Source organism: Lutra lutra, chromosome 7 (genome assembly GCF_902655055.1).
Source record: "Lutra lutra chromosome 7, mLutLut1.2, whole genome shotgun sequence".
NCBI classification, from domain to species: domain Eukaryota; kingdom Metazoa; phylum Chordata; class Mammalia; order Carnivora; family Mustelidae; genus Lutra; species Lutra lutra.
This window is the reverse complement of record NC_062284.1, coordinates 144962935-144987458: the sequence shown is the minus strand read 5'-3', so window position 1 is coordinate 144987458 and position 24524 is coordinate 144962935. Positions and strand designations below refer to the sequence as shown.

The window sequence follows — 24524 nt, the reverse complement described above, 5'->3', positions numbered from 1 at the left end:
GGGGGATCCCCTGCAGATCTTCAGGGTTCTTTCTCTGTGCAAGGTTCAGGTTTAGAGCAGATGGCAGGCAGAGAAACACAAGAACTTCCCGGCAAGGACAGTGACCTTTGTCCAGTGTACATGTAATAAATTTATCAGAACTGAAATTGGGAGGGCATCAAGAGACAACAATGTGGAATTCTCAAAGGAGGTTAGGATTACCATATGCAGGCTGTCACAGAAATGCATGAAAACCTGTCCCACACTCTGGAATAAAAGGTGTGTCTGATGACATGGTCCTGCTGGGGTGTGGAGCAAGGGGCACGCCTTCCTTTACCTGAAACCTAGGGAGTATGGCTTCCTAGGGATTGCTCAGAGAACTTAAGATGTGGCCCTCCCTTGGGGCCATCATGGACTGGGAATGGACTCCCAGCCAGGGAGGGAGGGCTCATGAGTTGCTTTGGAGGTAGAGTATGCTTTCATGCTGGGACCTGCCTGCTCCTGAACATTTGTACAGCAAAGGACACAAGAGTGTTTCCTGGGGACAGATATGAGTCATGGGGATGGGTCATCTTAGGTTCTGTCTAGTGGTCCCCACTGAGGGGTAGAGGGTCCCCTGCAGCCATGCATGAAGTAACACCCACCCAGAAAAGTGATGACATATTGCTCGGGAGGGAGCAGCAGGAGCCTGTGAATATCCCCAGGCACGAAGGGGTCGGCTTACACCCTGCCAGACCAGAGGTGGGACTGTAGCCTCCCACCGCCCTGGAAGTAGCTGCAGGTGGGTGGAAGCAGGGCCAGGCTAGCAGAGGCTCAGGAAGGAGCAAGGCAGGCACCAAGCACAGCCCCTGTCCCCAGTGCTTATCTCATGCCCCTCAAGCAGGGTGCAAGGAGAAGATGTTGAGTTAAATCAAGTTCCGAGGTGTCACTCTGCAAGCCTGGGCATTCTGATTCCCAAACTGAGTCACTTCAGCTTGAACTTACCGTGAGCTGTGTACTTTGCAGGGTATTAAGCACAATGCTGGGCTTAGCCTGACTTGCCGTGCTGCACAGACCAGAAACCCAGGGGAGCCCAAGTAGGAGCTTATTGTAAGGATACTGCTAGGGACTGAGGATGTCCCCAGAACTCATATGCTGAAATCCTAATCCCCAATGTGATATATTAGGAGGTGAGGACTTAGGGAGGTCATTAATGGGATTACTGCCCCATCAGAGGACAAATATCTCTTTCTACCACGTGAGAATACAGCAAGACAGCCTTCTATAAACAGGAATGGGGCCCTCACTCAAACGTGACCATGCTGGCACCCTGATTTTGGACTTCTAGCCCCCAGAACTGTGAGAAATACATTTCTGTCTATAAGCCACTCGGTCTACGGAATTTTGTTATAGCGGCCTGAAGTTATTAAGACATATACAGGGGAACTTCGTGGGTGCCTGAAGACACCGGGATTCTCTGGTCTGGAGGACCCAAGACCGCTCTATCCATCAGCTGGTCACAGAGCCCCTAGTCTCTGAAATATTAATTGTAATGCATTCCAGTTACCAATGTGAGCATTTACTAAGAGCCTAGAACTGTTCAAAGTGCTCAGTGAATGTTCACTCATTTAGTACTTTCAGAAACTCACTGAAATACAGGGTAGGTCTTACAGTTGTTCTCTTCCTGAGACTGAGGCAGAGATTTCTAGTCTTCAGAGTAGTGGGCAAGACCTATTGGTACCCATGGTGCCAAATGCTGACGGAGAGTATAGGGTAAATTGCGACCTGACTCAAGCCAGCAAGTGAGGCAAGGCTGGGCTGAAAGGCAGTGCTCTAACAGCTTCGGGTTAAGCAGACAAAATGAAGGTGGTCAGGGAGGGGATTTGAAGGGGGAGGTCTTGGCAAGTGCAAAGGCAGAGGCAGGAGGGAGCAGAAACAGTGGGAGCAGCAAGGAGATCAGTGACACTGCAGTCAGAGACTGAAGAGAGGAAGATCAGGGTGGGAGAGTGGAGCAAGACAGGCTGAGCCTGCTGGGTCTGAAGACGAGAGCGTATGTCGTCCAAACGGGGGCAGTGGGGGGATGGACACTGTTACACTTCCACTGGGACAAAGAATGGGGACCATTCCGGAAAAACTCTGGCATCCTATCACCCTACTTAAAAGCAAAGGTAAAGAGCTTGGTGTTTAGGGGCGCCTGGGTGGCTCAGTGGGTTAAAGCCTGTCTTCGGCTCAGGTCATGATCCCAGGGTCCTGGGATCAAGCCCTGAATCGGGCTCTCTGCTCAGCAGGGAGCCTGCTTCCCCCTCTCTCCCTGCCTGCCTCTCTGCCTGCTTGTGATCTCTGTCTGTCAAATAAATAAATAAAACCTTTAAAAAATTTTTTGGTGTTTATCCTAAAACCAGTGGGAAGTCTCTGGTTTGGAGCCACGTGGTCTGGTCACCCCTACCTCCTCCCAATTTAAGTTGAGGTATCATACATACAAAATGAACAAATATTTAGAGTACAGTTCAGATTTAAAAAAATAAGTATGTACTGATCCGTCCCCAGCTGGTCTGATCAAGATACAGAATGCTCCTAGCCCCCAGTTCATAATCCACCCCTAGTAACATCTACTCTGATCTCTAACACCAAGATCGTTTCTGCCTGCCTTTTAAAGATTAAGGTGTAACATATACAGAGTACAGTTTGAAGAACGTTACTTTTACCTACCCCTGCATAACCACCATCCACATAAAATTATACGACACTTCCAGCAGCCAGGAAACTCCCTCCTACCCATTTCCAGCCACTCCTTCCTCCAAGAGGTAGCTCCTATTCTGATTCCTATTTCCATACGTTAGTTTTGCCACAGGCTCCTTCGGTTTTCCGTCTACACATCTCTAGCTGCTCTACCTCCTTGCCCGGGATCTGCTGAAGCCCCTCACCCTACCCGCTTCCTAGGGTTAGGCTTCCCAAGGCCTTGCACCCTCCCGCCCAGCTCTCAGCCACCCCGTGGCCTCATTGACATCCCGTGAGCGCCAGGCGGCCCAGCTGTCCTGCCGCCAAGGGTCTGTTCGGGTGGGGGTGTTCTCCCTCACCCTCCTTACCCCGCCACCCAAATAAACCAACAATCTCACTGACGCGGCGACTCGCTAGGCAAACCCGGCCTGGAGACAGCCGGCCGCTGTCCACCAAACTCCCACCCGAAGACATTTGCTTGCAGTTGGAGAGAGCTGCACAGCGAGTCTTAAGTAGCCACTGCGGGGCACCCCGAATTCACGAGGGGCTGGGTGGCCCCCGGGTCGCCGCTCTGCAGCGGCTGCAGCCAGTCCGGGCCTCGGGCTCCCGTGGAAGCCCGGCAGGGCCCCGCTTCCCAAGGCTGCTCCCAGCTCGGACGCGCCACGGTTTTAAACCAGAGGGTCCCGCCGCCGAAGCCCCCCCGCCTCCCCGCAAACACCGGGTTGCCTTAGACTCCCGAGGCGTGCGCGAGCACGAGCCCCACACCCGCGAGACTGGTCAGCGAAGCGTCCCGCACGCCGCCCGGGCGCCCTTTGCGCACGCGCGGGCGCACAATCTCGGCGGCGCACTGGCCGCGCGCTCGCCCCGCCCCCGCCTCCCGGCCTTCCCAGCTTCCCGGACTCCCTACGGCAAGCGGCGAGGTCCCATCCCGCCGGGAGCCTGGAGCCGGGAGCGCAGGGGCGGGGCGGCGCGCTGAGGTCAGCGCGGCGGCGGCCGGCCCCGCCGTGGTTGGCTGCGCCCGCGCTGGCCGCGCCCTGGTTGGCTGCGGGCCGCGGGGCTGGGCCGCCGGGTCGGGGCTGGGGTCGGGGCTCGGGCGCCGGCCGGGCTTACGCTGCTGCGTTCGGCTCCGCGCCGCTCCGGGTCGGCGGCTGGCGGCGAAGGCGGGGAGGGCGCGGGCGGGGCTGAAGGGCTAGCGGCGGGGCGAGGCGAGGCGAGGGCGGGCCGCGCCGGGCGGGGCGGGCGGCGGCGCCGAGGGGAGGAGACCGGCCCATGGACCCGCGGGGCCCGGCGCCCCAGACGCTGCGCCGCCGGGACCGAGCCCAAGATGTCGGCCTAGGCCGGGACGCGACGACGCGGACGGGGCGGCGACGAGGCGCCGCAGCTGCCGGGGCTCGCGGCCGCCGGGCCCCCGAGGGCTCGCCCTGACGGACTGGCCGAGCGGGCGGCGAGAGTCCGGCGCGTTGGGAGCGGGCCGCGCGGCACCATGTCGGCCAAGGTGCGGCTCAAGAAGCTGGAGCAGCTGCTCCTGGACGGGCCGTGGCGCAACGAGAGCGCCCTGAGCGTGGAGACGCTGCTCGACGTGCTCGTCTGCCTGTACACCGAGTGCAGCCACTCGGCCCTGCGGCGCGACAAGTATGTGGCCGAGTTCCTCGAGTGGGGTAAGTGCGCGCGCGGCGCCGGCCTGCGCCTCCGCCCCCTGGCCTCGCCTGCTCTCCCGCCTCCCCGAGCCTCCTGCCCTCCGCCTCGGCCCAGGCGCGTCCGCGTTCGGCCGTCCCGCCCCCTCATCCTGCCCCTGGACGCCACATCCTCCGTTCCCACCCCCACTCGCTCCCCGCCGCCGGCCAGAGCCCGGGCCGCTTCCTAGATCCACCCTCCCGAGTCTGGATATCATTTCCTGCAGCACTCCCCGGGAAATCCGCCCCCGCCCCTCGCTCCCGGGTCCAGAGTCGGCGTCGAGGCCCCCCCGCACGCCCTGATGGCCTGTGGGGGCTGCCGCGTGTGGTTTTTACCTCTGCGCGCCCCCCGGCTCGGTGGGCCCCCCATCTGCGTGCGCATTTCCGGGAAGCCCGGTTCTCTCGGACCCTCCTAGGTGACGGCCTGCGGCATGCCCTGGACGTCCAGGGCTTCAGCGCCCTTTACTGTAGCAACTCCAAGGGACTTTTCCAGTGAAAAGCCTTGTTTTGCAAGAACAAATTGGGTTTCTTCGTAATTGCGCTGGTCTCTTGTAATAGGTGGGGGCAGCTGGACTGTCAGTATGTGGGAGTCGTTTAGAAACTTCGTTCATCTGATCCTTGCATGCCTGCTCTGGTTTATTCTGTAGCTCTCCACGCATTGATCCGCTCACCTGTTTTGCTTTATGAGGACTAAAGTCTGATTAAGCCATTCGATGATCATTAGAATCCCGGAGACAGCTACAGGTGTAAAGGGAGACCCTTTTGATTCCTCTCTAACATGGGCGTCCTGTCCAGACCCTCAGATTCACTGGAACGACTTAGTAGGAAAATGCAGTGCTCATGGTCAGGCAGACCTTAGAAAATCTTATCCTGGGGTGGTTGCATCATTGGGCTAGGGCTGTGCAGTTTGAACCAGTAATTTCTAATCTTTGGGACTGATAAAGCTGATATTTACAGGAAGAAGCAAATGTATCCTGAGGTGAGGCCTCCTACTTGGCCAAAATGGTAACTGGAATTTGAGATTCTGTTTACTAATTAAAACTTAAGTTGAGAGGGTTTGCTTTTTGCTCTCTAGTGAGATATTTTGTAAGAGCAGCAGGAGAAAGGCAACTCAGAGCCCAGGACAGCCCTTTATGCTTTATTTCGGTAGGGACCACTGTGCTTGGTCGTCCGCGGTATCTGTGAAATGTGGGCCTTCTCTTTCTGGGATCCTTTACCGGATGTGATTCTCAACCAAATAATTAACTCAGTTTCACAGTTGCAGAAAGCGAGGTCTTTGGTACTTGTTACATCTGAGCCTTCTGGGCATTGTATTTGCCTCCTTGCTGAGCATTGATGTTGAAATCCAGACGGTTCCACAATCAGGTTCAACTCTGTGCACAGTGTGCGGGTAGGAGTGTGACCGAAAGGAGAAGCGGAGGGAGGGTTGCTGTAGTGGTGAGGTGTGGCCTCTGTAGGCTGAAGTCTGACAACCGGACACTCCGGTTCCTGTGTAGCCCCCTCCCTGCCAGACTGTGCCGGCCACTCTGTGACCTGGTGGGTGTCACCGGAGCAGGCTCTTCTCAGTGTGGGTGGAGGTCTTATTTTATGAGATTTGACCTTTTCAAATGGAAACAGAAGAGGTGCGCTATAACATTTTCGAAACTGTATTCTGGCGTTTTGGAATTTAGGATTACAAATGAGTTATAGTGTCCTAACAACTCCGTTTGCAGGGAGCTGTAAACCTTGACTTGCAGGGAAGAAAAATGGACTGAGGTTTAAGGGGGCATTTTAATGAAATTTTAATACTACTTCTAAATACTAGTAAAATAGGAAACAGTATTTAATCTCCTGCATGTTAGCATGTACACTTGTAACTCGCAGGGGTGCGTTACTAATGAAGATGTGTGTACGGTCATTATGTGGTGTTCCTTAGCATGCCTGTGTATTACAACTGGAAGGTGAAGAATTGGGCCGTCGAGTGGAATTGTGGAGTGTTATCAGGTGTCCTGACTTCCGAGTAGAATTACTTCTGCTCTGGAAACAGAGGCATAAGCCGTCAACCTGGGGTTGCTGTCTTCGGATTCACACTTTGTGTGGTGTTTGAAACCTCCATTGTGTGGATCCTGGCACGCAGAGGGCCAGCCTCTTCCCATCTTCCAAGTCTTGGTAGGTGTCTAATGACAAGTACGTAGAAATCTTGAAACTTAATGAAGAAATACAGCAGTTCAGATTTTGAGAGTTACTGAGGAATCTTTGAGGAAATTTGGAATGTATAAGTGATAAGTAATAAAGGTTTTTAAGGTTTTTTATTTTAAAAAATTGTTTTATTATAACAACAGGTGAGAATGGATTTTTTATTAGTTTCAGGGGTAGAATCCAGTGATTCGTCAGTTGCATATAACACCCAGTGGTCATTCCATCATTTGCCCTCCTTAATGCCTGTCATCCAGTTACCCCCTCCCCTCCCACAACCCTCAGTTTGTTCCTTATGATTAAGAGTCTCTTACGGTTTGCCTCCCTCTCTGCTTTCATCTTATTTTATTTGTCCTTCCCTTCCCTTATGTTCCATCTACTTTGTTTCTTAAATTCCACATATGAGGGGCGCCTGGGTGGCTCAGTGGGTTAAGCCTCTGCCTTCGGCCCAGGTCTTGATCCCAGGGTCCTGGGATCGAGCCCCGCATCGGGCTCTCTGCTCAGCGGGGAGCCTGCTTCCTCCTCTCTCTCTGCCTGCCTCTCTGCCTACTTGTGATCTCTGTCTGTCAAATAAATAAATAAAATCTTCCACATATGAGTGAAAAAATATTCCACATACGAGTGAAATCATGGCATTTGTCTTTCTCTGAAGTTTTATTTTAAGTTAATTTCAGTTTTTTAGAGATGCAGTGCGTGGGTGCAGAGGGAGAGGGAGTGGGAAAGAGAAGCTCAAGCAGGCTCCATGCCCAGTGCAGAGCCTGACCTCTGGGCTCTGAGATCATGACCTGAACTAAAATCAAGAGTCAGGCACTTAACTGACTGGGTCACCCAGTTTCCCTGTTTTTAAGTTTTAGAAGAAGAGCTTCTGGCTCTTATTTCCTTTTTGCCATAGTGGTTGCATGGGACAAGAGTAAAGACCTTCACTGTAGGTCTTTAATTTTCCCTTGATTATGTTTATAGTTTGATTAGTTTCCTCTATGAAATCCTGGACTTCAATTTAAAGTTGGAAATACCCTGCTTTGCATCTGTATTTCTTTAAGCTGTATTTTAATGCAAATTTCATCCCATTCTAAATAGAACATATGAAGCACTTTGAAATTTCTACAAATACAGGTAAATGAGATGAATTTGCTATCTCTTATCTTTGTTACATAAAAATACTTTTACATGCGTTAAATATTTTTTTTAATGGCTTAAATATAATGGCTAATGTTACAGTTGGATGGAGCTGATGTTGGAAGTCCCAGCCTATTGGCAGTGGGTGGACCTTGGTGGCTCTGTGCTCTGACCCCGACATGGCCTGCCAACCAGGTGGGAAGCCTGGAGCTTGCAGCTGGTGTAGGCACGCCTCCGGGACATGGACCTTAGTGTGGGTTTCCCAATTTGCGGTCCAGGGCACCTTCCTTTACCCTGCCACTGTACTTCCTGTGTAAGGAAGAGAATTAATCCTTTCTAGCCCTCTTGACTCTCCTCATTTGTGATTTTTCTCGTTAGGAAGGCAGCATTACCTTCATCAACGTGAATTCCCAAAGCAGTTGGCACAGGGATCCCCGGCCCGAGGTGTGAGTGGGGAGGGCTCTACCGAACAAATTGAATACGCTCAGGCCGAAGTAGTGGGGCCTAACATCTCAAGATCCATTTTGGTTTGATACATAACGGCTCCTCCACATGGAATGTTTATATAACATGGGAATGACTTAAACAGATGTTTTGAATAAGATCTAAATTTGGGGGAGATATTGGGATTGCATAATAAAAATTAAGTTAACATAATTTAGACTTGTAAGTAGCTATTTGAAATGCCTGGTGACATTGACTGCATGGCATGGGATGGGACAGTTGAAACCATTAAACCTAACATGCCAGCCTTACCTCTTCTCTGCTAAAACCTGGTCCATTGACATTTGGATGTCGGAGTGAACAGCAGTGTCTCTTTGTGTGTGACACAGGGTGTGTGTTAAATCTAGACTTCAAGTAACTAAGGTTGGCATTGGAGTGAATGGGTTTCAAACAGGATGCCGCTGTGGGAGGCCCTTCAGAAGGTTTACGCTGTGCAGCGGACTGCCCGGGTGGACAGAGGCGGCCTCTGCTGCCCTTGCCCTGCCTCTGGTGCAGGGCCCGGTGCCCTTAGAAGTCTGTCTGTGCTGACGTCCGTGGTGCTGGGTAAACATGGGAGCAAACGGGACTGTTAATTCCAAACTGTATTAAGTATGGCGAAACTATCAAGTGCTTTTCTTGGTAAAGAGACAAAAAATATTTTTGCGACTAATAAAGTAAAAGGATTTTGCTGGAAGAAACCAAATAGAGATTTTTTTACCTTTTTTTTTTTTTAATCCCAAAGAAGATAAAATTGAAGGAAGTTTTGAAGGAGTTTGTGGGTTTTGTTTTTTTTAAACTCATGAAAACCCTGTAATCACATCACCCTAAGTAGTCCCCATAAGATAACACCTTTTTGTCCCTGTCCCAAGTTTAAGTTTGGTTCTTAGCTTCTTGGAATGGTCCAGAATGACAGTGTGTTGGGGTTATCTTAAATTTGTGTGAAAAGTTCACACAAATGCTCTCTTAATAAGCATTTAGATCTTAGATTTGAAACCAGACGTGTTTTGAGAATCTGAACTACATACGGACTTAAAAATCTACCAGAGACAACTGTTTTTTAAAGGCAGATACTGACAGTGAAGGTCGTGCAGCAGGATCTGAAAGATCTGTGTTGTGTGGTAGGTTTTTGGTCAGTTTCATTGACTGGTAGGTAACTGACAACAAAACTGTTTTTAGATGAAAACGTTGTAAAGAGGATCAGTTACATGATGGGAGAACTTTGGATTTTGTTATCTTTAGGTAAGAATTAGAAATTCAGAGAGAATTTGAGTTGGATCACGTTTCAGTCCATTTCTGTCCTTGTATTGGAGCTGCTGTGGAGACTTGTAGAACTGGCTCGAAGGTGACTCCAGATGTTACGGGGACTGCGGTGATTTCTCCAGCCTCCACAATCACAGAGTCCTGAGTGTGAACTCCCTTAGGAATTGGAGTGACCATGTGGTCTGCCCTCCACCCCAACCCTGCTCTCCCTTCGGTGAACCACGCTCAGGACATTTTCCCTGATAATTTCGGACCAGCAGCCTTCTAGTGGGGGGTTCTCTTGTTCACCGGACCGTGATCCACATCGGTCTGCCTTGCAGGCACTTGCTTTGAAATACCTGTTTTGTTGTAGCCTTTTCCTTCCATTCCCGTCATCACTGGCCTTGCTGAAGCTCTCCAGCTCACGGACCGAAACGAATGCCTTTCTCACTTTAGGACTTAAATGCCTCTGCCGGGTCGGCCTCAGACACTGCTTTTCCTTTCATCGCTCCCCTTTTAAATACTTCATATTCTGTTGCCTTTAATCAATCAGGTAAAACTGACCTAAAAAGACCCACCTGACCTTAGTTTTAGAAGTTGAGATTAACAGCAGTTCTGACCATACCCCGTGATTTTCTTCAAATATAATTTTACCTTTATTAAAATAACGCATTTAGTTAGTAACACTGGGTTTTAGCTTTCATAAGCAGCCACTTTTTTTTTTTAATATTTATTTACTTGACAGAGAGATCACAAGTAGGCAGAGAGGCAGGCGGAGAGTGAGAGAAGAGGGGGAGCAGGCTCCCCGCTGAGCAGAGAGCCCGATGCGGGGCTCGATCCCAGGACCCTGAGATCATGACCTGAGCCGAAGGCAGAGGCTTAACCCACTGAGCCACCCAGGCGCCCCATAAGCAGCCACTTTTAACCCCTCTGTTGCTGTTTGATAATCCTCTGTCTAAGGATTGTGTTCAGCTACCGGTAACAGCCAGCTCACAGCGACTTACCTCAAATCAAGGCGACTTCTGTCTCATGTGGAATTAGGGTGTGGGGAGGGCAGGTCTGGTAAACAGCTCATTCCAGCAACTCTTTAGGGACCAGGGCCCTTTCCTGCTCTTGGTGCAGCATCTGATGGTGGCTGTCCCCTCTGCATTCCAGGCGGCAGGGTGAAGGACGAGGGGACGAGTCTGGGGGTTGTGGCTGTTCAGCAGGTCCTGCCTCAGATTCCTGGTCTCTGTGAATCTTGCGCCGCTGACTTCTGGTGTTTCTGTTTCAGATGTTATCTGTTGACTTCTTACCTGCAGAAGGGAAGGTTATAGAACTTTCATGTACCTTCACTGCCCACCTGTCCTCTCTCTCCCGTTTTCTAAATATGTTTTGTTTAAATTGGTAGTGTTTGTGTGTTCTCACTAGGTAAACATCTTGACTAAGGCACATAGCATGCAGTTAGTTCCCTGTCTTTACGGAGACGGAATTATTTCTGTGTTTACTAGAGTGAGGTAGGGTGCTTCCCTTTAGCTTAGAAGCCAGCGTACAGCTGAGTAGAGTCTGGGTTTTGTAGCTGGAACATCTCACACTGCCCCACCCAGCCTGTCACCTTCCACCCCTCAAAGCCTTTCCTTTTCCTGTTCTTATTGAGACTTCTGTGTTCTAGGCCCAGTGCTTAGCAGTACTCGTAGCATTTCTCTTTATTCCTTATGGGAATTTTTTTGGTGTCTTTTGAATTCCCCTTTCTGGATTTCATGTCTTTTTCATTTTGGTACAGTGTGTCTTCTAGGATAAAGGGTTCATCAGAGATAAATTTTTGAGACCTACCCTGTCTGAAAATGCCTGTTCTTCCCACACTCTTAAGTGGCAGACTGCGTGGGTACTGAATTCTAGGTTGGAAGTAATTGTTCCTCAGAAGTTTGAAAGTGTCAGTCCATTACTGCCCATCTTCCATCAGCAGCCTGACCCCATAGTGACCCCAGGACTTTGTGTGACTTGTCTTATCTGGGGACTCTCGGGGTCTTCTCTCCACCCCCAGCATTCTTGGGTCTTTCTGGTGGGGACACTGAGTCCGTCAGCTCTGGAAACTTTTCCATATTGTCTCTTGATGATCTCATCCCTGAGTTTGCTGCTGTAGCCTTCTTGATCTATTATTCGGTTGTTGGACCTTCTGGAGTGTTCTGCTAATTCCCTTTTCCTACTTTTTCCTATTCACTTATCTGCTGCTTCTGTTTTTTCTGGAAGAGTTTCTCAATTGTATCTTCTAGTCCTTACATTGGATTTTTATTTCTGCCATCATCTGTCATTACTAAGTGTTTTTGCTCTCAGCATTCCTTTTTATAACATCCTATTTTCATTTCATGAAGGCAATGCACTTTTTTTTTTAAGATTTCATTTATTTATTTGAGAGCAAGAGCACGTACCTGCACACAAACTGGGGGGAGGGGCAGAGGGAGAAGCAGACTCCCCACTGAGCTGGGAGCCTGCCGGAGCCTGACATGAGGCTCTATCCCAGGACCCCAGGATCACAACCTGAGCCCAAGGCAGACGTTCAACTGACTGAGCCACCCAGGCCCCCTCGCAGTGTATTTTTTTTTAAGATTTTATTTATTTATTTAACAGAGATCACAAGCAGGCAGAGGCAGGCAAAGAGAGAGGAGGAAGCAGGCTCTCTGCTCGGCAGAGAGCCTGCTGCGGGGCTCGATCCCAGGACCCTGAGATCATGACCTGAGCTGAAGGCAGAGGCTTAACCCACTGAGCCACCCAGGCGCCCCTCGCAGTGTATTTTTTAAAAGGTTTTTTAAAAATTGATTTACACATATGCATTTATGTTATGTAGACATTTTGTTTCCTATGCTGTCTCTCCCTTCTGAGTCCTTGTTCTCCTCTTTCCTTCTTTGGTCTTTGTCTTTGATGTCAGAAGCTTTTCTCCAAATTTTTGCCGATTATTGGCTGTCTTTTTATAACTGTGAGTGGGCTGATTGGAAACTCTCCGTGTGCACGGACAAACCTTTTTTTAAGTGTTGAGTCTTACTGTTGGGAAACGGACGGGGCCTGCTGATATGATGAACACTAGCAGAAGTTGCTAAAGCAGTTGTTTCTTTGGGCCTGTCAGTTTCCCCAGAGAGGGGTTTCTGGTGTCCTGCCTGGGTAGTGGGCAGTGGTGTGGGATATGCCGGCTTTTTGGGAAGGTGGGGTAAGGTGGAGAGTTGAAGGAAGGGGAAGAAGCAGAAGGAGTTCTGGGGTGTCACTGCTTCTCCCGGACATTTGAAGCCGGTCTTGTTTCCTCTCTGTTAGCATTGAGACCCGCAGAGCTCCTTAGGATCATTCCTAAGCTGCCTTACTCCTACCTCACATGCAGTAACTTGGGGTTTTCTAGCTTTGCTGAATTAGTCATCACTTGTCCATTGGCTTTTCCCACTGTGCAAAAGTATGCTAACGTTTCTAGGCTGCTGTCCTCTCCTGTCACTCACCCACCAAATATTTTTTTTTTAAGATTTTATTTATTTATTTGACAGAGATCACAAGTAGGCAAGAGAGGCAGGCAGAGAGAGGAGGAAGCAGGCTTTCGGCGGAGCAGAGAGCCCGATGTGGGGCTCGATCTGAGGACGCTGGGATCATGACCTGAGCTAAAAGCAGAGGCCTTAACCCACTGAGCCACCCAGGCACCCCCCACCAAGTATTTTTTAAGGACTTAAAAGTACCAGGCACTGCAGTGATGAACAGAATCCCTGTTCTCCTGGGGCCCGTGTGATCCATGAGGCTGTTTCCCTTGGTAATCACAAGCTATCATTTTAGGAGCTTTTTCAGATAGTGTCAGGCTAAAGTGGTTGTTCTGAAAGGTAGTCTAGTTTTCCTTGCTGTGTAAAGTCAGAGGGATAGTTTCTATTTCCTTTGACTTGGATGTGTTGGCATTTCTACTTGTGCTTATTCACTTATTAGAAAGCTTCTCCTGTAATAGAAGGGAGATGTGGGAATAAGGGGGACAAGTTTTTCTGTAGGAACTACATCCCAGGGTTGGCGGCGGGGGATAGGAAAGGGATCTGAAGAAGGGAGAGTTACAGGATGGGTACACTGAAAGGAAAAGTGGAAAGTGCTTCTTTAGATGGCTGGGGAGCAGCCACTCTAGGATGGGCTTGGGGCGAAGCAGGGAGGGACCTCTGGAGGTCCACAGTGCGGAGATGTTTGCAGTTGGGGGGTGTTTGTGACCCAGGGACCATGTATATAAGCTTTGATCTTTCTTTTTTTTTTTTTTTTAAGATTTTATTTATTTATTCGACAGAGAGAAATCACAAGTAGGCAGAGAGGTAGGCAGAGAGAGAGGAGGAAGCAGGCTCCCTGCTGAGCAGAAAGCCCGATGCGGGGCTCGAACCCAGGACCTGGGATCATGACCTGAGCCGAAGGCAGCGGCTTAACCCACTGAGCCACCCAGGCGCCCCAGCTTTGATCTTTCTTAAACTGACATGGAGCTGATTCTGTTTAAGATCTTGGTATGCAGGAAGGTACCCCCAGCTATTTATTTATTTATTTAGATATTATTTATTTATTTGACACTGAGCTCATGTGTGCCTGCGCCTTAGCAAGTGCATGAGGGCACGAAGTGGAGGGAGGGGCAGAGGGAGAAGCAGACTCCCCACTGAGCAAGGGCCCTGACCCGGGGTTCCATCCCAGGACCCCCAGAGCATGATCTGAGCCAGAGGCAGACACTTAACTAGCTGAGCTGCCCAGGTGCCCCAGGTATCACCAGTTTAAAATCAAGAGCAGAAGAAGAAATGTTCTTGCCACTCATAATTTTCTAAAAACAAGTAACAGAAATGAAATCCAGAGGTAAATAGATCTCCTTTACCATGACACCCAAATTAAATTTTAAAGCTGTTGATGTTTTACTTTACTCGTTTCATGGGAAAGAGTTGAACAGAAATTGTTGCATTTTTCTCATTTTGTTTAAAAAAATTAAAAATAGGGAACTGAATTTATTTTATTTTTTTAAAGATTTTATTTATTCATTTGACAGACAGAGATCACAAGTAGGCAGAGAGGCAGGCAGAGAGAGAGGAGGAAGCAGGCTCCCTGCTGAGCAGAGAGCCCAATGTGGGGCTCGATCCCAGGACCCTGAGATTACGACCTGAGCCGAAGGCAGAGGCTTTAACCTGCTGAGCCACCCAGGTGCCCCTGAATTTATTTTTTTAACTCATATGTTATTTTTAACTGGAAATGCTATTTTTTAAAATTTATTTTTTAGTTTAATTTTTTCTTTAAAGTAGGCGCCACACGCAGTGTTGGGCTTGATTGAGCTCATGACCCCGAGACCAAGAGTTAACAGGCTTTTGCACTGAGACAGTCAGGGGCCCCTGGAAGTACCATTTTTATTCTTCACTATTGAGAAAGATTTGATTTCGTAATTATGGGAATACAGTAATCTTTAAAAAATAATTTTGCAGGGCGCATGAGTGGCTCAGTGGGTTAAGCCTCTGCCTTCGGCTCAGGTCATGATCTCAGGGTTCTGGGGCAGAGCCCTGCGTCAGGCTCTCTACTCAGCGGGGAGCCTGCTTCCCCCTCTCTCTCTGCCTGCCTTTCTGCCTACTTGTGATCTCTCTCTCTGTGTCAAGTAAATAAATAAAAATTTAAAAAAAAAATCTTTAAAAAAAATGAAGTTCATGGGGCACCTGGGTGGCTCAGTGGGTTAAGCCGCTGCCTTCGGCTCAGGTCATGATCTCAAGGTCCTGGGATCGAGTCCTGCATCGGGCTCTCTGCTCAGCGGGGAGCCTGCTTCCCCCCCCTCCCTCTCTTTGTGCCTACCTGCGATCTCTCTCTGTCAAATAAATAAATAAAATCTTTAAAAAAATTTTTTTGCAGCTCTGTCGCAAGTGGACTTCTTTTTTAACTGCAAGTATTTGAGATCAGAGTGTTGAAAAATGTTTTAAGTGTGTTAACAAGCCACCCTTCTGATGTACCTTTACAACTGATCTGGGAAAATGTCAGAAAGCACTGCTCTCGAATGTGTGCACTGTACTGTCTCGCAGCAAGTTGGGAAGTCACCGGGAGCGCTCTGTTCCCGGTTTCACCGGTTCATTAAGGCGCCAGGAGCGGCGTTTGTATTAGATCGCGTCAGGACAAGAAACGCTTCGGAGAACTTCACTATGGCTTCATGTAACCAAAGTGATAAGCCTGGGTATATTTCCTTTTACAAATACTTGATTATTTTTCTAAAAAGCAAGGTTTGCCTTTATGGACTTTTGATAATCCTTGTGAAATAACACATGAAGAGGGTTACTGGGACAAAAAGTGATGTCGATCAGCAAGATGAGAGAAACTTAAATTGCACGACTGATTAAGTTTATTTTAGTGGAAAAGAAAGATTTCTCTGGCATTTAGAGTTATCAGGTGGTTTATTTACTCTTTCTTTCTCTCTTTTTTCTCTCTTTCTCTCTTTGGTAGCAGCGTTATTGAGGTGTAACTCGCACACAGTTTACCTGTTCAAATTACACGGCCCAGTAGCTTTGATACTTTCCTGGAGTCGCGTGGCCGTCTCCACTGTTGAATCACAGACGTTTTGGTCACCTCTGAAAGAAACCCTGTACTCTTTCGCTGTCAGCCCTAAGCAGCCACTCACCTCATCGCGTCCTGTAGTTGCCTCTTCCGGACATTTCCTGTGGTCTTTTGGGACTGGCTCCTTTCACTTAGCATAATGATTTCAAGGACATCTCTGTATTTCATCCTTTCAGTTCCAGATAACGTATATTGCACAGATAGTCCACATTTCGTTGATCTGTTCATCAGCTGGGGAATACTTGGGCTGTTTCTTCCTTCGGCTGTTACGAACAATGCCGCTGTGGTCATTAATGTACCAGTTTTGGTGTGGACATACGTTTTCATTGCTCTTGGGCGTATCCCCGGGGCTGGAATTGCTGGGTCACTCAGTGACTTTACGCTTAGCATTTTGGGGAACTGCCAGATTGTTTTCCATAGCAGCTGTCCCAGTACACATTCCCACCAGCAGCATGTAGGACTTCCTATTTCGCCTTATCCTTGCCAAGACTTGCTGTTGTCTTTTATTCTCGCCATCCTAGTGAATGGTGTCTCATTTTAGTTTTGATTTACTTTTCTCTAAAGGCTACCAGTATCGAACATCCTTTCTTGTGTTCATTGGCCACTTGTATATCTTCTCTGGAGAAATGTCTGTTCTTTTGCCCATTTTTAAGTTGTGTTGTCTTTCTGTTGCTGAATTGTACGGGTTCCTTACATAGTCTGGGTAGTAAACCTTTACCAAGTGTGTGATTTGCAAATATTTTCCTCTGTACTGTGGGTTCTCATTTCACGTTCTTGATGGTTTCCTTCGAAGCACGAAAGTTTTAAGTTTTGATGAAGTTTAATTAAATTTTGTTGGGGGCGCCTGGGTGGCTCAATGGGTTAAGCCCCTGCTTTTGGCTCAGGTCATGATCTCAGGGTCCTGGGATCGAGCCCGCTTCCCCCTCTTTCTCAGCCTGCCTCTTGGCCTACTTGTGATCTCTCTCTGTCAAATAAATAAATAAAAATCTTTAAAAAATTTTTTTGTTGATTTCTGGTGTCCTATCTAAGAATCCGTTGCCAAGGGCACCAGGGTGGCTCAGTTGCTTAAGTTCAGGTCAAGATCTCAGAGAGCTGGGATTGAACCCCAGGGAGGGCTCCCTGCTTAGTGAGGAGTCTGCTGTCTCTTCCCTCCCCCTGGTCATGCTTTCTCTCTCTCTCTCTCTCAAATAAATACGTTAATTAAAAAGAAAAAACTCCATTGCCAAATCCATGGTTCCAAAGATTTATACCTGTGTTTTCTTCTAAGGGTTTTATAGTTTCAGATCTTACATGTAGGTCTTTGATCCATTTTGAGTCAATTTTTGTGTATGGTGTGAGACAGGGAACCTCATTCTTTTATCTCTTTTGCATGTAGGTATCCTCTTACCCCAGCAGCATCTGTCGAAGACACTGTTCTTTCCCCACTGAGCGGTCTTGTGTATGGATTTCATTCTGGGCTCTCAGTTGTGTTCTGTTGAGAGTTTTGCCAATCTTAAATGCCAGTACCTACGTTGTCTTGATTACTCTTGCTTTTTTTTTTTTAAAGATTTTATTTATTTATTTCACAGAGATCACAGGTAGGCAGAGAGGCAGGCAGAGAGAGGAAGGGAAGCAGGCTCCCTGCTGAGCAGAGAGCCTGACGCGGGGCTCGATCCCAGGACCCTGGGATCATGACCTGAGCCGAAGGCAGAGGCTTTAACCCACTGAGCCACCCAGGGGCCCCTACTCTTGCTTTTTAGTAAGTTTTGAATTCAGGTAGTGTGAGTTCTCTGACTTTGTTCTTTTTCAAAATTGTTTTGGCTGTTTTGAGTTTCTTGAATTTCCATATGAAGGATCAGCTTGTCAGTTTCCAAAAAGAAGCCATCTGAGATTCCGATAGAGGTTGCATCGAATCTGTAGATGAATTTGGGGAGTAATGCCATTTTAACAATATTAAGTCTATGAACATAATGTCTTTCCACTTATTTAGGTCTAAATTATTTTTCAAACATATTCGGTAGTTTTCAGAGTTTAACATGTTTTTCTTTTTTTTATTGCAGAACGTGTGGTATAAAATTTGTCATTTTACCTTTAAAAGTGTGTTTATTTGGTTACATTAATTACATTCACAAAACAGTATAAGATTTGCAATTACTAAATTATTCCTAAGGTTTTTTTTAAATGCTATTGTAAATGAAATTGTTTTCTGAATCTCACTTTCAGATTATTCGTTGCAAATGTATACAAATAACAATCGATTTTTTTGTAGTGATCCTGTGTCCTGCAGAATTGCTCAACTCGTTTATTAGTTCTGTTAGTTTTTAGTGGATTCCTTAGGAATTTTGTATATAAGATCATGTCACCTGTGAATAGAGATAGTTTGGTTCTTCCTTTCCAGGCTGGATGTTCGTTCTTCCTGTCGTCTCACTGCCCTGGCTGGATCCTCCAGCACAGTGCACGATAGAAGTGGCAAGAGTGCACGTTCTTGTCTTATTCCTGATCCTAGGGACAGAGAATGTAAATCTTTCACCATTAAGTATGCTCACAGCTGTGAGTTTTCATTAGCTGTCCTTTATCAGATAGCGGAAGTTTCCTTCTTTTCCTAGTTTGTTGAGTTTTTTCCTAAAAGGGTATTGAGTTTTGTCAGCTACTTTTTCTGGGTCCCTTGAGATAATCTTTTTTTTTTTTTTAAAGATTTTATTTATTTATTTGACACAGAGAGAGATCACAAGTAGGCAGAGAGGCAGGCAGAGAGAGGAAGAAGCAGGTTCCCCGCTGAGCAGAGAGCCCAATGTAGGGCTCGATCCCAGGACCCTGAGATCATGACCTGAGCTGAAGGCAGAGGCTTTAACCCACTGAGCCACCCAAGCGCCCCAATCATGTTGCTTTTGTTTTTCAGTCTGTTGATTCTGTTATATGGCATTAATTGTTGTATGTTGAACCAACCTTGAATTCCTGGGATAAATCCCACTTGGTCATGGTGTACAATTCTTCTGTGTTGGCTGGATTTGGTTTGCTAGTACTTTGTTGTGGATTTTTACATCAATATTGTAAGAGATACTGGTGTGTGTTTTTTTCTTTCCTTTCCTCTGTCTTTGGTTTTGATATCAGGGTTAATACTGGTCTTATAAAATGAGTTAGAAGGTGTTCTCTCTCTCCCTTTTTTTTTTTTTCCTTTTGAGAGTTTGTGAAAATTTTGTATTCTTTAACTGTTTGATTTTGAAGAACTGCCAGATTCTCAGTTCACCTGGGAAGCTATCTGGGCTTTTCTTTTCTTTTCTTTTCTTTTTTTTTAAGATTTTATTTATTTATTTGACAGAGATCACAAGTAGGCAGAGAGGCAGGCAGAGAGAGAGAGAGAGAGAGAGGGAAGCAGGCTCCCTGCTGAGCAGAGAGCCCGATGCGGGACTCGATCCCAGGACCCTGAGATCATGACCTGAGCCGAAGGCAGCGGCTTAACCCACTGAGCCACCCAGGCGCCCTATCTGGGCTTTTCTTTGGTTAGTTTTTGTATTACTGCTAATTCAACCCCTGTACTTGTTGGACATTTATTCACATTTTCTCTTTCTTCTTGAGTCAGTTTGGTAATTTTTATCTTTTTTAAGAATTTGTCCATTAAAAAAAAAAAAGAATTTGTCCATTTCATCTAGATTAATTTTTTGGCATAGAGTCTGTTCATAGTTTTTCTTAATCCTTTTATTTCTGTAAGCTCTGTGGGCATGTCTCCTCTTTCATTTCAGTTTTAACAATTTGAGTCTCCTCTTTTTTTTCCCCCTTGGCCAACCTTAAGAATGGGTTGCCGTAGGGACGCCTGGGTGGCTCAGTTGGTTAAGCGGCTGCCTTCAGCTCAGGTCATGATCCCAGAGTCCTGGGATCGAGTCCCGCATCAGGCTCCTTGCTCAGCAGGGAGCCTGCTTCTCCCTCTGCCTCTGCCTGCCACTCTGTCTGCCTGTGCTCACTCTCGCTCTCTCTCTCTCTGACAAATAAATAAAATCTTTAAAAAAAAAAAAATGGGTTGCCATAAAACGGCAAGTTTTGTTTTACCACAGTAAAAAAGTAACTGCAAGTAAAAGTCCCTGATCTCCGTCTATGCTGTCAACAACTGCTGTTTGTTTTTTCTGCTCACTGTACGGTGTTTGTGTGTCTGCGCGTTCACTTTGCACGGACGTCTGCGGCAGCTGGTTTGGGGGCTCTTAATGAAGAGTTCTAACATAAATTGGTTTGGTTTTTAAATTAAAAAAAAAAATTCTCCAGAGAGAATTTCTTTGACTGCAGTGTGTCTACCATATCATGGTTGGTTTTTCTTTAAGAATTCCTTTCTAGATGTTTCTTGAGTTACTCTCCCATAACTCTAAGTCCTGCAATAGTTGTGGGGAATGGTCGTGGATGGTCCAAGTTACAGTTCTCTGTGATTTGGGATTGTCCCATGTACTAAGTATTAAATATGTCAGAACATAAATCACAAAACTTGTAGTAGGCCAGTGCTATTTTTATTTTAAATGGTTTTAAAATTATAAAAATAACAGTGTGGTCTAATAACTTGAAACAATGCAGAAGGGTATGCCTTAGAAAGTGAAAGTCTTTTTCCCAGTAATTGTATGTAACTTTTTATTTCTTTTTTAATTTTAGAACATACTGTAGACTTCTCATTAAAATTGAATATTAATTTGAAAGGCTTCTTAATATAAAAATATATTCTTTTTCATAGTTTTAAAATTTTCATGAGAAGTTTATGTTGAAATATGGTTATTGCATGTATCAAGTTTATCAATTTTTGCCTTTGATAAACTTTTAAATTTTTATTGTTATGCATATGTATATCGACATACATAATGCTAGTGAATCATTCGTGCATTCCCAGGTGGGCACACTTAGCTATGGCATTGTTTTTCTCGAACTGCGCAGTTGAGCCTCTTGTGTTCTGTTTTGTTTATTAATTTTTAATTTATATTCCCAGTGTGGGGGGTTTTGTAGTTAGTGGACTTACATATAAAATCATTTAATTACTTTAATTTCCTTTCCTCTGTGACATAATTTTCAAGTTAACCTTCACTGAAAAGTTAATTAGGGGGCGCCCGGTGCTCAGTCAGTTGGGCGTCTGACTCTTGGTTTCAGCCCAGGTACGGTCTCAGGGTGGTGAGATCGAGCCCCACGTCGGGCTCCGTGGTCAGCACGGAGTCTGCTTGAGATTCCTTCTCCCTTTCTCTTCCTCCCCCACGCCCTCGTGTGCACACACTCTCTCTAAAGAAATAAAATTTTTTAAATGGTTTTAAAAAAGTTAATTCGGAGAATTATCAGTTTTATGTTGTAAAGCTTATAGCACTTCTGTGACTGTAATGAAGTCTTCCTTGTCCTGTCTGAGTCGCTGTGAGGATCGGCCGCTCGCACGCAGCGTGCAGAACCCGCGGGTCTCGCGCTGTCGCGCGTCGCAGTGCGGCGTCCTTCACAGACCAGGGTTTGTCGTGATCCTGCGTCACGCGGCTCTGTCAGCACCATTTTTCCTACAGCGTTTGCTCACTTCGCGTCTGTGTCCCATTTTGCTAATTCTGGCACTGTTTCAAGCTTTTTCATTAGTGTTATATTGGAGTTCCTGCAGTCCACGATCACTCTTGAAAGGCGGCGGCGAGGCGTCTTGTGGGCGAGCAGAGAAGGTGCGTTCCTGACACGGAGACTGCTCCCGGGGGAGAGGCCGTGCGGGCGGCTCAGAGGACAAGGGACCTAGACTGTCCCGCACACGGAGTCACAACGCAGCGGCAGGCTGGGGAGGACCGACTCCCGTTTCGGAAGAAGTTCTCCCGTGGGTCAGATGCTGTCCAGCAGCGTCGCCTGCTCCTGAGAAATCCTTCGTGAAAGGAAGAGCCCGTCGGTGCCACAAACGTCCTTGCTGTCTCGTTTTAAGAAATTGCCGCGGGCACCCCAGCCCCCAGCCCCGCCCCCGGTCAGCAGCCGGCGCCGTGGGGGCCGGACCCTGCTCCAGCGAAGACGGGGACGGGCTGGGCGCCCAGACGGCGGTGAGCGTGGTTGGCAAGGGGGGGGGGGGTTAAAGATTTTATTTATTTATTTATTTATTTATTTGAGAGAGAAAGAGCATATGGGGGGGGGGAGCAGAAGGAGAGGGAGAAGCAGGCTTCCCGCTAAGCAGGGAGCCCGAGCCGGGGCTCGATCCCAGGCCCTGGGATCACGACCTGAGTCAAAGGCAGACACTTAACTGACTGAGCCACCCATGTGCCCCTCACTGAAGTATTTTTAATTAAGGCAGGAATATTGCCTTTTTAGACCTAATGCTGTCGCACAGGTAATAGACTCAGTATGGCGTGAGCGTACGGCTCCGTGTGCTGGGAGACCGAAAAGCTCGTGAGACTGGCTTTGCTGTGACACTCCCGTTATTGTGAGTCTGCAAGCGAACCTGCAGTGTCTGCGAGGCCCACCTGTGATTCTGTGACTTGTCTTCACTGTGAAACCCAGTTGTGTGACTGGCCCGGAGAGAATGGGCCTGTCTTGTGCCTTGAGTAGGAGAATCCTCCAGATGTCAGCACCGAAGAGTCCCCTGTAATTTCTTCCTCACTTTCTGTGCTGCTCCTGGGTCCTGTCCTGTCCAGCCGCCACAGTTTCTTATCTTCACATCACTAGTCCATGGATTCTGGGGGTTTTTTGGTGATTTGCTAGAGTCTTTTCCCAGTGAGGAGAGGATATATATGTTACATAAATACAGGTACGTGTGTGTATGTAACATTTTTCCCCCTGTTAATCTTTCCAAGCTACTGAATGTCTAAAAATGCCGTACTGTCCCCTCACTGTCTTGGTAGTTTGCTTGACGGAGTGTGATTTCCAGGTTCACGGTGTCTCCCTCCTGAAGTTTCTGCTTCGTGATCATGGGGAGGTGATGGGTGGTGGGTGCTCATGAGAGTGTTTTAACACTTTCTTCGATTTATCTGCTGCTTTTGGGGTCAGTTCTTTGTTCACCTTGGAACTTTTCCTTCCAGTGATTTTTCCTTCAAATACAGGTGCTCCTTGGATTTCCATTTGTCACGGATTACTTGGGAAGTTGCTAAAATAATATACAATTACTAGTCCCTAATGAATGGTAATATTTTCGAGTATTGCCAGGTGCTTTCGTTGATGAGATTTTTTATTTTTCCTTCTTCAGTAGCATTTTCATCACAGTTGGTTTGTAATATCAGTAAAACTTCATTTACCACTAAGACTAGAAACTTTAAAAATCTGTGTCATTCTCAGTTACTGTCATTTCATACCACCCATGTCTGGTTTCTTATGGTTTATTTTTTCCTGCTCTAGTAATTCTTGTTGATTGTGTTGCGCATCTAGCAATGCTTAAAATACTACATTTATTATCTAAGAAAAATATTTTCCAGTAATGAACTTTAAATGTTTCTAAAAATAAAGATTGGCGTGGAGAAGTGTAACTTGTTCACTTTTCACGAAGTGTTCCCCGGCTCCGCAGTTGAAGGGCGCCCGTGGGTGAGCACTTAGCAGTAGGAGGATCTCAGCAGGCCGAGGTGCGGCTGTGCCAGCGTCCGTCAGTGCCGGGTGTACGTCCGTGACGCTGGGTACTGAATCCATTAGTCACGTCAGCTCGGCGGAGTGTGTGCAGGTTTTTTACCCGCTCATAAAACTGTTTTATGACCAGGAATAAGGAATGCCGACAGTAAACCAAACGACGTCCTTCCAAACTGGGCGTGTAGCTGATGTTTGCGTCCCCATGTGCTGCCGGTGGGGAAGACTCCCGGGTCGTTGCAGCGACAGCTGGTGCTGGTTTGCAGTCAGTCTTTCTGGTTCGAGTGTGTACAGTGTGTATAGTGTGTACAAGGAGACCCGTTTTTCAAAACTGTCTAGCCGTGCGTCCCACGTCCCGCCTTCAGCTGTCCTCTGTTTAGGTAAGAAATAGCGGATGACCCCTGCATGAAAAAGTCATTTCTATTTTGGAGTGGCTTGAATTTTTCATGTGTTGATATTCTTTATTTTCATAAGTAGTATTAATAAAAGTGGTAGCAATTGGAAGTATTTCCTATTGCAAATTTAGATCTCTTTTATTGTTGGAAATTTCAGATACTAAGAAGCGGAGAGTGGAATGGTGCCCATATTCGACTGTTGTCAGATCGTGGTCAGTCTCCTTCATTTTTATCCCCCCTGTTCCTCAAAAAGGATTATTTTGAGGCAAATCCAAGACATTTGTGGTCTCATATGTAAATATTTTAGTATATACACTTTAAGAAGGTAAGGGCTTTCTTTAAAAACACAGCGGTAGGGGGCATCTGGCTGGCTCAGTGGGCTAAGCCTCTGCCTTCAGCGCGGGTCATGATCTCAGGGTCCTGGGATCCAGCACCACATCGGGCTCTCTGCTCGGCAGAGATCCTTCTTCTCCCTCTCCCTCTGCCGATCCCCTTGCTTTGTGCTTTCTTACTCTCTCTCTGTCAGATAAATAAGTAAAATCTTTAAAAATAGTAATAATATATTTTTTAAAACATAGCTATAGTGACATTATGATACTGAAAAGCCAAAAGCAATAAATAAATAAAATCTTTAAAAAAAAAAATAAAAGCAAATTTTTCAGCATAATCAAAAACTCCATCATGGTGTGGATTTCCTTTTGGTTGCTAATTTCAGTCGGTTTGTTCCGTAGGAGCACAA

General features: G+C 47.1%; 1 protein-coding gene across 4 annotated transcripts in view; it reads left to right on the top strand.

Annotated features, from left to right (window-relative positions):
* Positions 1–3858: 3858 nt before the first annotated feature.
* Positions 3859–24524, top strand: part of CDC42BPB (CDC42 binding protein kinase beta) — a 101623-nt gene continuing 80957 nt past the window's right edge. For 2 of the 4 annotated variants that reach the window (XM_047735401.1, XM_047735399.1), the window contains exon 1: positions 3862–4334. In XM_047735401.1, coding sequence (XP_047591357.1) covers positions 4160–4334 — 175 coding nt within the window. In that variant the 5' untranslated portion in view covers positions 3862–4159. Of the gene's footprint in view, positions 4335–24524 lie in introns of all 4 variants that reach the window. The other 2 variants (XR_007128471.1, XM_047735400.1) reach the window with 2 other exon arrangements.